Raw genomic sequence first — 15,203 nt, forward strand, 5'->3', positions numbered from 1 at the left:
AAAATAATTATATTCAGTAAAGTACAGGGGCGGATCCAGCCATTTTAAAAAGGGGGGGTTCCCAACCCAGAGTAAAGGGGGGGTTCCAGCTATATGCTCCCATTCAAATGCATTGATCGGTCATAAAAGGGGGGGTTCCAACCCCCGGAACCCCCCCCCCCCTCTGGATCCGCGCCTGAAGTACTTAGTATTGGGAGAATAAAATATAAATTCCTGAAAATAATCCAGGAAGAAATTAATATAGAAATCAGATTCGGATTCAGAAATTTGAAAAAGGAGGGACAGGTAACCAACCGGTAAATGCAAACGGTAGATAGGCATGCGACTTGTGTCATCTATTAGAGATCCTTTATAATTCAAGTTCCATTTTATTTAATTTTTTATGGAATAAATATTATATAACATTATTTACTATGAAAGAAATATAACAGTATCTGTTGGGGTATTGAATGTTTGTCACAACAGGAACAGAAATGATAGCATTTTTTTATAGTTTGATTACCACAAAACTTCCAGAAGAGATTAGAAGAGCTTCTGTACAAATTTTTAGTATATGTCGTTTATGCCGATTAATTTACAACCATATATGTATCTATATACATGTATATCATGAGCTCCAGGATGGTAGCTTCCTTTACTGAATCCGCCTTGGGAAATAATACCAAGACAGGGCCGGATCCAGCCATTTTAAAAGGGGGGTTCCCAACCCAGGACAAGGGGGGGGGGGTCCAACTATGTTCCCATTCAAATGCATTGATCGTCCAAAAAAAGAACCCTCCCCCTGGATCCGCCACAGCAAGGACAACAAAAATACTGAAAGAGCTGAACATGCATCTGAAGAGAAAACAAAAAAAAAATCACGAAGATATGACATTGATTATCAATCAATAAGTAGGAAACAAAAAAGTGGAGGATATACATGTAGCCCATTCGGGGGGGGGGGGGGGGGGTACATTATAAAGTTTTAGGTTTAAAATTAACAAAGAGCTTACGCTAATCTTTTATTTCAAGTGTCACAGCAGTAGATTCCTAATTCGACAGAATTATTATTGTTTTTAACAACAAAACCGGTTGCTTTGTTTAAATCAAGCCTATTGTATTTCGGACTTGTATTGTAACACTAAAAGTCTTTTAAATTGTCACCTTTTACTCAAATTTTCTGTCTAATTGTCTTTTGATTATAATGCAGTTTTCTATTAATCCGAAAATGGATTTTATATGCAGGGTAGATTGTTTTAATACAATAGACATTAATTGCTCAATTTATAATAACATGCTCATCAGTTTGACATTATGTTTTCATAAGCTTCTAGCTTTAAAAAAATAAAATATATCAGATAACCCGCAATTAATTAGATTGGATAACCCGAAAATATCTGGATATAACTCATATCCAAAGATGCAAGAGGGGTGAATGATACGCAAGGGAAATTCAAACTCGTAAATTGAAAACATACTAACAATGCTATGATGGCAAAAAACGATGAAAAGACTAAGGCAGCAACCATTTGATTTTCTGGGGGGGGGCTATGGTTTTTTTTTCTGTGCAAACTTTTTTTTTCGCCTGCGGCGAAAAACAATCTATTTTTTTCGCGACAAGTTGAAAACAATTTTTTTCTTTCAATTTTAGCATTACATATAGTGGCAGCTGAGGGTGAAACAAACAATTTTTTTTTTCTCAGAATCAAAAACAAATTATTTTTTTCTCCAAAAACTGGAAACAAACTTTTTTTTCCAAAAAAAACCATAGCCCCCCCCAGAAAATCAAATGGTTGCTGCCTAACAACGAACGCAAAACACAACATATATAGCTTCACTAGTGGCACCCGTCGTATTTCTCATGTAAGGTACAAACTCATGCAGTTGTAATATTATCAAGTCAAATTCTGTGAAGTATTTTGATAATAAGTGCCACCATGCAATGGCTTCGACTCCTGACGATGGACTAGGTCAATTTGTTGATTCTAATTGTTCTACATAGATGTTCGAAACACCTTGTGACCTTTAGAGTTTGGGTGCTGGGATAGATTTGACAACGATTTATTGAAAGAATACAATACCAAACACTTAATAACGTTTATCAATATGCTAGAGCTTGATGACAGTACATATTCAGATAGAGTATCAACTGAGGTTATAAGAGTTTTTTTAATTGGTCGCCGGATGAAAAATATTGTCCTGCATTTTTGTTAGTTGTAATCTCTGTTCTGTCTTTTTACACTTCATTTGTACATCCTGACTTTTTTTAACATAAATTGTAATCCTGCCTTTTTTCTAAGTTTATCATCCTGCCATATTTTTGTTTAAACTCAACACTATTAACCCCCCTCCTTCTAAAAAATTAAATGGTTGCCCCCTACGTCAACATGGCCGAAATCGTCGGATAACTCCTTATTGGAGTTATTGCCCTTTAATGATGACTTTTAACATTTTATTTCTCAATTTTGCCTATATCTTTAAAAGTCTTTTTTCTAAAACCACTTGGCCAAAATCATTATCAGGGTGTACTGTTTTAAAAATGTGTCCAATGACCATGCCTACCAACCAAGATTGCCTGCATGGCTAAAAATAAAAGATAGGGTTAAACTGCAAGTTTTGTCCATGAGCTTTTAACTGCTATGACCCCATCCAGACCCTCTGCTATGAATAGAGAAAATCTAACAGGTCAGTGATGTTTAAAGCCTTCAAACTTTCCTAATATCATGAACAAATATATAATAGATCCGATGGATAAATCTGTTGTAGAGTTGTTACCGACTCGGACGTACTTATAAATATAATTATTTTATGTGACTGTATCTTACATTAATTTGTAGGATCCTTTACTATAGACAATTTAGCTGATCTGTAAGAATAACATCTTCATGCCTTGTGTATCATGTACTGTAGTACGACGCTAGATTAAAACTGATGCGGAAAGGAAGCTTCATTTTTATAAAGCCCAGGTGGTCGTATGGTCAAGCGGGACGGCTACAGAGCAGGCGATTTGGTGTCACGATATCTCAGTAGCATGGGTTCGAATCCAGGCGAGGGAAGAACAAAAAATTTGCGAAAGCAAATTAACAGATCTAACATTTTTGGGTTGATGTTTAGACGAGTTATATATATATATATATATATAGAGAGAGAGAGAGAGAGAACTTTGAAAAGGAAAAAAATGATCAGTTGGACAAGATCTACAAATAAGTCAAAATAATCGAAATCATCAATGGACAACTCTCATTGAAGTTAATGCATTTTCATGATGCTTTTTACAAAACAAAGTAGCCATTGGTGTAGACACGGGTTAGGGACACAGGCTCTATAGAGATTATCACAGCTTGCAAATTATGAACTTTCCATTTCTATATGCAGCATAATTCCTGCAGCACCTGCATATGGAGTACATGTATATATCTACCATATTCCAGAGCATGCATTGCCAGAGGCGGATTTAGGGGGGGCAGGGGGCCCAGGCCCCCCTTTTTGGGAAAAAAATTGGTTGCTTATATAGGGAATCACTGAAGCGTGACTGGAGCGGGCCCACTCTTAGGTCAGTCATTGGGCACCCACTTATGAAAATTTCTGGATCCGCCACTGATTGCCTATCAGGAGTTCCTTGAAACACAGTTGCTTCTTAAAAGGAAAGCTATTGACCCACTTGTGCAACCGGATCTGCAGTGCTTACCCTTCCTGAGCAACTGAGACCACCACTCGAGGGATGGGGTTCATGTTGTTCAGTTTTAAGTTTTCAATGTTGTGTTTTGTGTACTGTTGTTTATTTGTTGTATTTCGTTTCTGCCATGGCATTCTCAGTCTTTGACTGATGAGTATAAATATCCCTATGGTATCTTTCACCACTCTTTTAATTTATACAAAAAATGAAGCTGCTATGCTATTATCTGCTTAAGAAATTAATTATTTCATGTCATGCTCTATGCTTATATAAACATGGGTATGCATCATTTTAGTAAATACTTTTATTATACACGAAACATTAGCATTTTGCATGGTGTTAAATGGTGGAAACATAATAAATCCCTATCATGTTAAAATTAGTCTACAGTATAACATGAAAGAAGACTTTTGATTCTAATAGAATTTTTTATGCCTCATTTATGGGCATTATGTTTTCTGGTCTGTGTTCGTTCGTCTGTCCGTCTATTTGTTTGTTCATCTGTCTGTCCCTCTCCAGGTTAAAGTTTTGGTCAAGGTAGTTTTTGATGAAGTTGAAGTCCAATCAACTTGAAACTTAGTACGCATGTTCCTTATGATATGATCTTTCTAGTTTTAATGCCAAATTAGAGATTTTACCCCATTTACCTGATCCACTGAACATAGAAAATGATAGTGGGGGGCATCCTTGTACTATGGACACATTCTTGTTTTAGTTGAAGTGGACCTGTAAGACAAGTCAAAAGGCAGCCTTTTTTGATTTGATGAAGCAATAACATTTCATAAATCAAACCATTTCAGGATTAATAATGTACAAAAACATATAAAATTATTCTTAAAATTATTTTATTTAGTTTGCTGCAAGCAATACCAAAAGAAATCTCTGGAGTCGTTCAAAATTCATATTTCAAATTTATTGAGTAGTAACACATTTGCACTGATGTCTGCATGTTGAATTGATTTTGGAAATTAAAAGCTAGATAAACCAGATGCTCCGCAGGGCGCAGCTTTATACGACTGCAGAGGTTGAACCCTGAACGGTTGGGGCAAGTATGGACACAACATTCAAGCTGGATTCAGCTCTAAATTTGGATTGTGATTAAAAAGTTGACACAGCATAGGTTTCTGACACAGAATGAATGTGGTCTAATGAACTTAAAATATTTTTTTTGCCTTTGAGCAATTCACTATGCTGTTGAATATTGATCCTCTCAAAAAAATGTTTGAAGAAATTTTTTTATTTTATTTATGAAATCTGAAATGAGAAAAATTGACCCCCCCCCCCCCCCCCATTTTTTTTTCACATCCTCCTTTCCCTTATTCCAAAACTGATCTCAATTCAAATTTCTAATGGAGTTTGTAAACAATAACTACTCATTTAAATACATCATAAAATATTAAAATGTAACAAAAGGTGCTTGTTATCACTGAATGGTAAAGATTGTTTTAATTTATCAGTTGGTAGTAAAAGTGAATATACATTGTATATTGTATAAAACAATGATTTAAGTTGATTCAACTACTATTCTGGACAAAGAAAGATAACTCCAATCAATTGAAAATTTCTTGCTATTGCACAATATTGTGCAATTAGATATTTCTTGCTATTGCGCAATACTGTGCAATTGAAAATATTTGCTATTGCACAATACTTTGCAATTGAAGATTTCTTGCTATTGAGCAATACTGTGCAATTGAAAATTTCTTGCTATTGCACAATACTGTGCAATTGAAGATTTCTTGCTATTGCTGAATACTGTGCAATTGAAAATTTCTTGCTATTGCACAATTTTGGATCCTGATTTGAACCAACTTGAAAACTAAAATCTAAGTACATGTTTAGATTCAGCATATCAAAAAAGCCCAAGAATTCAATTTTTGTTAAAATCAAACTTAGTTTAATTTTGGACCCTTTGGATTTTAATGTAGACCAATTTGAAAACAGGACTAAAAATTAAGAATCTACATACACAGTTAGATTTGGCATATCAAAGAACCCCAATTATTCAATTTTTGATGAAATCAAACAAAGTTTAATTTTGGACCCCGATTTGGACCAACTTGAAAACTGGGCCAACAATAAAAAATCTGAGTACATTTTTAGATTCAGCATATCAAAGAACCCCAAGGATTCAATTTTTGTTAAAATCAAACTAAGTTTAATTTAGGACCCTTTGGACCTTAATGTAGACCAATTTGAAAACGGGACCAAAAGTTAAGAATCTACATACACAGTTAGATTCGGCGTATCAAAGAACCCCAATTATTCAATTTATTCAAATTATTCTTGCTACTTCATATACACATTTGTTAAAATAAAAAATAAAATAAATTTTCTCGTTTTTATTCATTTGACTTAATAAAACATAAATAATCCATTGTATTGCACATGACAAGTATATTCCTAATAACTCAACAAATCAATAAACAAATAAAAAAGTATCTTTTAATATCTTCAAAAAGAAATGAAATTTTAATGTTCTAATATAAGTTTCAGTACACTTTTACCTTTATTCTTAAATACATGTTATGCAACATTTATGAATATTATACTGCATATTATATTTGTATGAATGTATCTATTTTTACTCTTAAAATATTCTTAAAAGGAGACTTCATTCAATTTTTTATAAGAACTTTCTTTTAGAATATTTTATACAAATGAGCTTTCATTTCACAAACTTTGAAGCAGCAAGGCTTTCTTTTTTATGATTCACATTTAGCTGTTTGAACATTTATCAAAGTATAAGAAATGTTATTTTTATTTTGGCATCAATATTTTTTGGTTAATCGTAATTTCACACATCAAACAATTTACAACCACTGAACTTTTTTGAGCATGGACTTGTTTTTCCTTTATAAAGTAGCCACTTGTGTTCACTTTAGTTCTATCAGATAAGATGCTTTCCCGTTTCAGATCACAGATATCGAATAGAATGCGTCAAACTTCTTATTAGATTCTCATCAGAAAGTAGGTTTGTATTTTTTAACTTCAACCATCACATGATGAATATTTATGAGTTCATTTCTAATCTGCATATTCCTAAATGGTCCTTGGGATAGAACTTTTTGGAATCTGTGATAGTATTGTATCAGCTGTGTCAATGCACCCTGAAAAGACAAAACTAGAGGCTCTAAAGAGCCTGTGTCGCTCACCTTGGTCTATGTGCATATTAAACAAAGGACACAAATGGATTCATGACAAAATTGTATTTTGGTGATGGTGATGTGTTTGAAGTTCTTACTTTACTGAACGATTTTGCTTCTTACAATTATATCTATAATGAACTTTGCCCATTAGTAACAGAGAACTATATTTGGTAAAAATTTACATATATTTACCAAATTAATGAAAATTGTTAAAAATTGACTATAAAGGGCAATAACTCCTTAAGGGGTCAATTGACCATTTAGGTCATGTTGACTTATTTGTAGATCTTACTTTGCTGAACATTATTGCTGTTTACAGTTTATCGCTATCTATAATAATATTCAAGATAACCAAAAACGGCAAAATTTCTTTAAAAATTACCAATTGGAGGGCAGCAACCCAACAACCAGTTGTCCAATTCATCTGAAAAATTCAGGGCAGATAGATATTGACTTGATTAACAATTTAACTTCTTGTCAGATTTGCTCTAGATGCTTTGAATTCATAGTTATAAGCCAAAAACTGCATTTTACCCCTATGTTCTATTTTTAGCCGTGGCGGCCATCTTGGTTGAATGGCCAGGTCATCGGACACATTTTTCAAACTAGATACCCCAAAGATGATTGTGGCCTAGTAGTTTCAGTGGAGATTTTGTAAAAGATTACTTAGATTTATGAAAAATGGTTAAAGATTGACTATAAAGGGCAATAACTCCTAAACGGGTCAACTGACCATTTTGGTCATGTTGACTTATTTGTAGATCTTACTTTGCTGAACATTATTGCTGTTTACAGTTTATCTCTATCTATAATAATATTCAAGATAATAACCAAAAACAGCAAAATTTCCTCAAAATTACCAATTCAGGGGCAGCAACCCAACAACCGATTGACTGATTCATTTGAAAATTTCAGGGCAGATAGATCTTGACCTGATAAACATTTTTATCCTGTCAGATTTCCTCAAAATGCTTTGGTTTTTGAGTTATAAGCCAAAAACTGCATTTTACCCCTTTGTTCTATTTTTAGCCGTGGCGGCCATCTTGGTTGGTTGACCAGGTCACGCCACACATTTTTTAAACTAGATACCCCAAAGATGATTGTGGCCAAGTTTGGATTAATTTGGCCCAGTAGTTTCAGAGGAGAAGATTTTTGTAAAAGATTACTTTAATTAACGAAAAATGGTTAAAAATTGACTATAAAGGGCAATAACTCCTAAAGGGGTCAACTGACCATTTTGGTCATGTTGACTTATTTGTAGATCTTACTTTGCTGAACATTATCGCTGTTTACAGTTTATCTCTATCTATAATAATATTCAAGATAATAACCAAAAACAGCAAAATTTCCTCAAAATTACCAATTCAGGGGCAGCAACCCAACAACCGATTGATTGATTCATCTGAAAATTTCAGGGCAGATAGATCTTGACCTGATTAACATTTTAACCCCAGTCAGATTTGCTCTAAATGCTTTGGTTTTTGAGTTATAAGCCAAAAACTGCATTTTATCCCTATGTTCTATTTTTAGCCGTGGCGGCCATCTTGGTTGGTTGACCGGGTCACGCCACACATTTTTTAAACTAGATACCCCAATGATGATTGTGGCCAAGTTTGGTTTGATTTGGCCCAGTAGTTTCAGAGGAGAAGATTTTTGTAAAAGTTAACGACGACGGACGACGACGGACGCAGGACGACGACGGACGCCGGACGCAAAGTGATGGGAAAAGCTCACTTGGCCCTTCGGGCCAGGTGAGCTAAAAAATGTTATTGAATGTGATATTTTAATACTTTTCTATAACACTTTAAGATTAAAGGGCAACCTGAAAAAAAATCATAACTGACTGTGGTATTGTGGCAGAGGACATTTTAGCACATTGATAGGACATTTAAGTGAAAAAAATATGATGTTTTAGGGCCAAAGTAGAACCAATTTTAGTGCCAGATTTTTAATCCATTTTAGCGCATTCTTTTTAATCCTTTTAGCGCCACATTTTTAACCCATTTTAGCGAAAATTAAAATTGTAGTGAGGTGAGTGTTATTCAACCAGGTAAGTTTTCAGTAAAATAGGCTATGGAAAATACAGGTGAACGGATTAATCCCGTGCTAAAATGGGCTCTAATGTCGGCGCTAAAATGTCCCCATGTAGTTTTTAACATTTTCGCTAAAAATGTCCTTCGCCCAATTTTGTGGTATGTATGTATTCTTCTTTAACACTTTGAGTTTAAAGTGAAATTGAGTTGCCTTACTGTGGAGCATGGTAGTATTATCAAAATTAATACATATTAGTTTCATTATCTGTGGCGGATCCAGAGGGGGGCGTAGAGGGCGTACGCCCCCCCTTTCTTGAACATTTTTTTTGTAAAATGATTAATTAAACTAGTCTTCGTGAACTTTGCCATTTCCCGTGTATTTAAATTTTATGCGACAATTCTTTAATTATAACGATATTTTTCGCTGGTATTTACTGTCAAAGTCATGTGATTCGCTATGGTGGAGTTGACCAGTGCGTCAAAAAAAACGTCACTCAGTCATTTTGAAATTCAAATTACAGTAACACATTGCTTAGGCTGAGGATGACAACCATGATACCTTCAAAGCGACACAGGATTGAGCAAGAACGTATTGACTTCTATTTCACAAGTCAACCAAACAGAAAGTAATACTCTATTACACTCTCATGAAAAAAAATCCACAGCAATATTATTTACCTACGAAAACATGTTTAACCCCAAATGCCCCAGCCTATTTTAAAATAACATGATAGCTGAATAATGATCCCCAGTCAGTATAAGCTGTAGATAGATCTAAAGTCTAAGGTACAAACCATTTGATTTGAGGAGGCCGTCTAAGGTATTTGAGAGAAAAAAATCTGACTCTGATTTTTGCATTAAATAAAAATTCTGGCCGTATCTGGATTCACAACAATAATCATGTCCACTTTTTTGCTATTAGAAACGAAAATTTCCAACAGAATTATTTAGCTTTAAATGAACATGATGAATAAAAAAATGGGCGTATTTTTTGTGAGGCCCGGGTTGGCATGTCTGACGGGAATGTCTGTTTTGCCGAACTGATATATTGAATACTTTTTTCAAGACCAGACTGCAACCTGACTGCTGAGTGTGGCCTTTATGTCTCCATTTGTTGACCGTCATTCATGAATTCGTTGTCATTTCAGACCCATTCGTAGCCTTTGGTTGATTTGGAACCCCTCACCTCCCTTAATTTTGTTGGAACAAACATTTGGATAAAAATTGCTTGTTTGACTTTTTTAACTCGTGTCGATCGTATTGTAAATTTCATCGACTAGGCCGGTGTGTTTCTGTTTAAAACAAGAAATCTGTGAGGTTATGCTAACTTAACATACAACAAACAAGAATTTTCCAAGTCTATTTTTTACTGACAAGTCCCAAATCAAATATATCAGTACATAGCTGCTTTGGATCCATACTATCATTTAATGATAGACAATCAATAGGGAGAGTACAGCATAAAAAATGTCCAACCCTTACACTTTACAGCAACTATAGAATATACCTGCCCCACACCAGGAACCGTTTAGAAAGTGCATTTTACACTTATTTTATGTTTTAAGCCCAAAAAAGGTCCCAAAAACTTAGCCCCCTTTTCCAAATTCCTGGATCCGCCCCAGATTATTACGCTTATATAGGTCTGACAATGCATCTATTTTTCTGGAAACAGTATCAAACTACATCATCGTTTTGTTACATGTACAACAAACTGAAATTAATCAACTACATGCAGTAAAAAGTATCAGCCAGTTAGTTGTCTCTTCAATTAGTAAAAAGACTAAGAATATAACCTTGAATCTCATAAGGACAGTTAAAGCTTAACTGTGGAAATCTTTATGGGGGATTATGGCCATTCATGTTTTATAAAAATTTCCCATATGTGCAAGTCCTTTTATTTATTTTCTGCATATCAAAATATTTCTTGTTTCACAATGAACGGAATGTGAGGGATATAAAATAGTGTTTATTTGGTTTGGCCTATCTTGCAATGTGTTAAGAAATTGTTACATTTTCTTGGCTATTCACTAGGCCACAGCAGACTACTTTTCCCCTTTGGTAACAGAGATTCGTGATTTCTTCCAAAAATTGTGTTATTTAATTTCAATACTAATAATAAAGTCCCCACTGTCTTGTTTATATTAAGACTGAAATTAAATTATTCAAGATGATATCAATTGATAATAAATGTTCACTCTTTATGAAACCTATCAACAAATGTCTCCTAAAGCTTTGCACAATAAATAATGTGTGTAACCTTGATCTTCAAAGAGCAGATTCCCTCTGGAAATCAGTATCAATATAAAATAACAATAAACTAAAGTGTATCTATCTACTTGTAATATCTGTGTTCCATTTTTGAAGTTAGTAAATGCCCTCATCACTTCTCCATTTATCATTTCTAATGCCCTCTTCCAGTCATTGTTAAATCCTCTCACTATCTGTTGTACCCTTTCTGTAAAATAAACATAACTATAATGCACAAGATAAATAGCAATAGATATTAGAAATAAAGCAGTCAAAACATTTATAAGTGATTCACAAAATTTTGTAATTACTTAGGTTGTTTTTTTAAAATTAGGATCTTTCTTCATTTTTAGGTATTAAAGGAGTAGGTCCGGTAAGGCCCCTTTTTGGCCCAAAAATATAACAGTTTTACAAAATTGTTAAAATGTAAACTTTTAGTTATTCATTGGACAGTTGAATGTTTCTGCTACATAAATATGGGCTGTTTTTGACAATACAATGCACATATATCGGGTTGTAGCACCATTAATTCATGCTAAATTACTATAGAGATTTTTCATATTTGAGCTTCAATCGGATCGTTTTTAATGACTTAATCAGTTAAAATCTTTCACATAAACTAATTGAATTAAGTGAAATAGACACTTAAGTGTTTAAAAAGTGGTCAAAATCTTTCTTCAGATGAAACTGAAATTTGAAGCCAAAATGAGTCCTTACCGGACCTACTCCTTTGCCTTGATGTTATACAAAAATTTAAATACATGGTAGCTGAGAAAAAATATACATGACCTTTCTTCTGAAATCTTATAAATTCTTTTGATGTTCAATGTGGTTCTTTAGAAAAATATATCTTTCTTTTATCATTAATTCAATTTAAGAGCGACCTTCAAGCCCTGAGGAAAATTAGTGTTGAGAGAAGGGGAACAGATAAAAAGACCACCAGGACTCATTTGAAGCACAAATGTCAATAAATGTTACATGTAAATATAAGTGTTATCAAATCTGCTATATTTCTCCATTATCTAATAAATACTTATAATTTAAATTAACGTTTATTGATATTTGTGCAAATCAGTCCAATTGCTTTCTCAATATGTTTTTTAAAACTTATATACGTATCATAAAGGCTGTTTCAAAAAATACAATGTATCCCCCCCCCCACCTCCAGAGAAGGCAATGTTTTTAAAAATTTTGTGGTTGGTTTTATTTGAAATACCAAAATGCAACGAGAGTGTTGTTCTAAAAAAAAATATTCCTATGGGTGGTGGGGGTTAAAAAAAAGTCCCATCCCTGGGGAGGACATAGTATTTTTTCTGGAACATCCCTAAGCAGTTTTACTTATCATATCAATGACTTACTTTCATCACATTTAATAGATTCAGCCCCTCCTCTTTCCATCTGTACTTCACAATCTTTAACAAACATAATCATTCCACCAAAGTATGGTGATAATATCTCTTCTATAAACTCTCCTGTTCTTGCAGTCAGTAATTCTTTAAAACTTTCAGTCTCTTTTGAGTCTTCAGTAGTCCTTTCCTACAAAAAACATTAAATTTTATCATATAAATGACATCTGTTGCAGAAATTTATAATAATTCAATCTATAAAAATGACATTACATTGTAAATAATATATCTTAATCATATTAAGTAAAAGATCTGCTCAAAATCTTAAGGCTTTAAAAAAACTCCATATAACTGTGATTTTCAACAATTTATCAAAGTCCAAAGCCAGTAATTTGGGCGCAAATTAGCGAATCGGAATTTTACATAAATTTGATCTGTAACTCATCATGGTTACCTCATACACCAAAAATCAGCCTAATATCTGAAGGAATTTAGAAAAAAAGTCTGAATACCTGTGATTTTCAACAATTTATCAAAGGCCAAAGCCCGTAAATTCAGCAAATCTTAGCGGAGCGAAACGAACCTCAAACTTGATCTGTTACTTATCACAGTTAACTCACATACAAAAAATTAGCCAAATACCTGAAGGTGTTCAGAAAAAAGGTCCGTAAACTGTGATTTTCAACAATTTATCGAAATTCAAAGCCAATAATTTCGGCAAAACGCAGTGGAGCAGAACGAAACTCAAACTTGATCTGTAACTCATCATGGTTAACTCACAAACCAAACATCAGCCCAATATCTGAAGGTGTTTAGAATAAAAGTCTGTATAACTGTGATTTTCAACAATTTATTAAAGTCCAAAGCCTGTAATTTTGGCCAAAATTAGAGGAGAGGAACAAAACTTATACTTGATCTGTAACTCATCATGTTTAACTGACATACCAAAATTCTGCTCAATATCTGAAGGCGTTTAGAAAAAAACCAACGTATAATGGTTTGTTGTGGAATGACGGAATGACAGAATGACTGACTGACAGATTGACGGAATGACAGAATGACAGAATGACTGAATGACAGATTGACGGAATGACAGAATGACGGACAAGGGTAAAACTTTAATGCCCTGACAACTTTGTTGCAGGGCCATAATTTGTTTCGGGGCCATAAAAATTATGGCAGGAGGAGTTAACGACAACAGACCAAAATTATCTTATATATTTCAGTACTTTTTTCTAGATAGTCTTGTTTATAAAAGATATTTTAGTTATCCAATCCTATAGTCAAGTTAACCTTATTTTTAAGAAACCTGAAGAAATGTACACAAAACTGATATACAATATTTAGAAATATAAAGATTACCATCAGGACTCCTAACAGCATATCATAATTGTTTATCAAACAAATCAGCTGTTCTTTTCTGTGGGGGAATTCTGCTGCTATTTTTAGAATAAAATTTTCTACTTCTGTCTGCAGCTGACTGAGAAGATGATATACCCTTTCATCAGGAAAAGACTGGTTAATTCCAACAATTGCTGCTGAAAATTCTGCATATCTCCTTGTTATCTAAAATACAGAGAATGAATGAAAAGGCAACAAAAATGTAATATAAAAAGATGTGGTTTGATTGCCAATGAGGCATCTCTCCACAATAGACCAAATTACACAGAAAAAAACAATTATCGGTCATCATACAGCCTTCAACATTGAGCAAATATCATACCACTGTTAGTACATTGCATATGCAGTTGCTCTCAGCCAATGAAATAGCAAGATTTTTGAGACTAGTGGGATATATTTATGGCATTGCCTTAAGAGTTTTGTTGACTCTTATCTATAATTTGCAAGTTTTGGAGGTCAAGTTTTCAATCTCTGACTGGGTCAATACAAAAACTTCTTAAATTGACCTATGCAGCTTATCTGTTATATATGTATTAAAGCGCCCAGAATTATAATGTAAGAACCAACACTGAAACGCTCAGGGTCAGCATAATATGTCTAAGATGCATGACATGTCTTCCTGTTGACTCTCATCGTGTGAAACAGCATGTAAAAATCTAGCTCAGCATGCAAGTCTAGTACAAGGAAGGGTTCATTTTCATATCATATTAACATGATTTTCCCTTACATTGTGTTTATGTCACACTATTATGTTTATATCTATAAAGCTGAATAGTTAGTTAAAAAGTATTCCCTCTTATTTTCGTGTAATTTTGTGTATTTGTCTATTCATATTACTTACATAATGAGGTCGAACATCTATATGTCCCAGCTTTGATGGATCAACTGCCCTAATACTCTGTGTATTCATTTCTAAAATCAGCTGAAATCTAGGCCACATCACATGAACTAATGCATCCCAATACCTTAAAAGTAAAATAATTTGATCGAATGGTATTATTAAAGTGATGCAAAAATCTTAAACAACTTTAAAACAATGGCAATTCCATTCTTTTGATCAGAGATAAAAAAAAAAAAAAAAAAAAAAAAAAAAAAACCTCTTACAAACTGTTTAGTAAGTTTGCATTTATCATATGGACATACAGGTACAACAATAAATGAAAGACACACAACGTCCAAATGGCTCTGTTAAGACTTGTAATAAAAAAAAATCTTACCAACTCAATAACAAGGTTCTTAAAACTGACTTGTACATGATTTTGTGAAAAAGTACACAGAATTTGGAAATTTAAGGTGTTTTTTGAACAGGCAAATATAGAGCATATGGAAGTACCAACTTAGTAATTTACCATCAAGTCTATCTATATGAACA

General features: G+C 33.6%; 2 protein-coding genes across 3 annotated transcripts in view; one reads left to right on the plus strand and one right to left on the minus strand.

Moving 5' to 3' along the window:
• Window positions 1-2,365: 2,365 nt before the first annotated feature.
• LOC139510239 (small ribosomal subunit protein uS13) overlaps window positions 2,366-15,203 on the plus strand; it is a 42,399-nt gene continuing 29,561 nt past the window's right edge. Inside the window, exon 1 of the mRNA XM_071296726.1 lies at window positions 2,366-2,369. Coding sequence (XP_071152827.1) covers window positions 2,367-2,369 — 3 coding nt within the window. The 5' untranslated portion in view covers window position 2,366. The remainder of the gene's footprint in view (window positions 2,370-15,203) is intronic.
• Window positions 5,983-15,203, minus strand: part of LOC139510229 (vacuolar protein sorting-associated protein 52 homolog) — a 33,477-nt gene continuing 24,256 nt past the window's right edge. For both annotated transcript variants that reach the window (XM_071296706.1, XM_071296707.1), the window contains exons 15-19: window positions 14,673-14,796; window positions 13,793-13,996; window positions 12,443-12,620; window positions 11,174-11,292; window positions 5,983-6,765 (exon numbers count right to left, since the gene is read on the minus strand). In XM_071296706.1, the coding sequence (XP_071152807.1) occupies window positions 6,619-6,765; window positions 11,174-11,292; window positions 12,443-12,620; window positions 13,793-13,996; window positions 14,673-14,796 (772 nt within the window). In that variant the 3' untranslated portion in view covers window positions 5,983-6,618. The remainder of the gene's footprint in view (window positions 6,766-11,173; window positions 11,293-12,442; window positions 12,621-13,792; window positions 13,997-14,672; window positions 14,797-15,203) is intronic.

This window comes from Mytilus edulis, chromosome 2 (genome assembly GCF_963676685.1).
Source record: "Mytilus edulis chromosome 2, xbMytEdul2.2, whole genome shotgun sequence".
Lineage (NCBI taxonomy): Eukaryota > Metazoa > Mollusca > Bivalvia > Mytilida > Mytilidae > Mytilus > Mytilus edulis.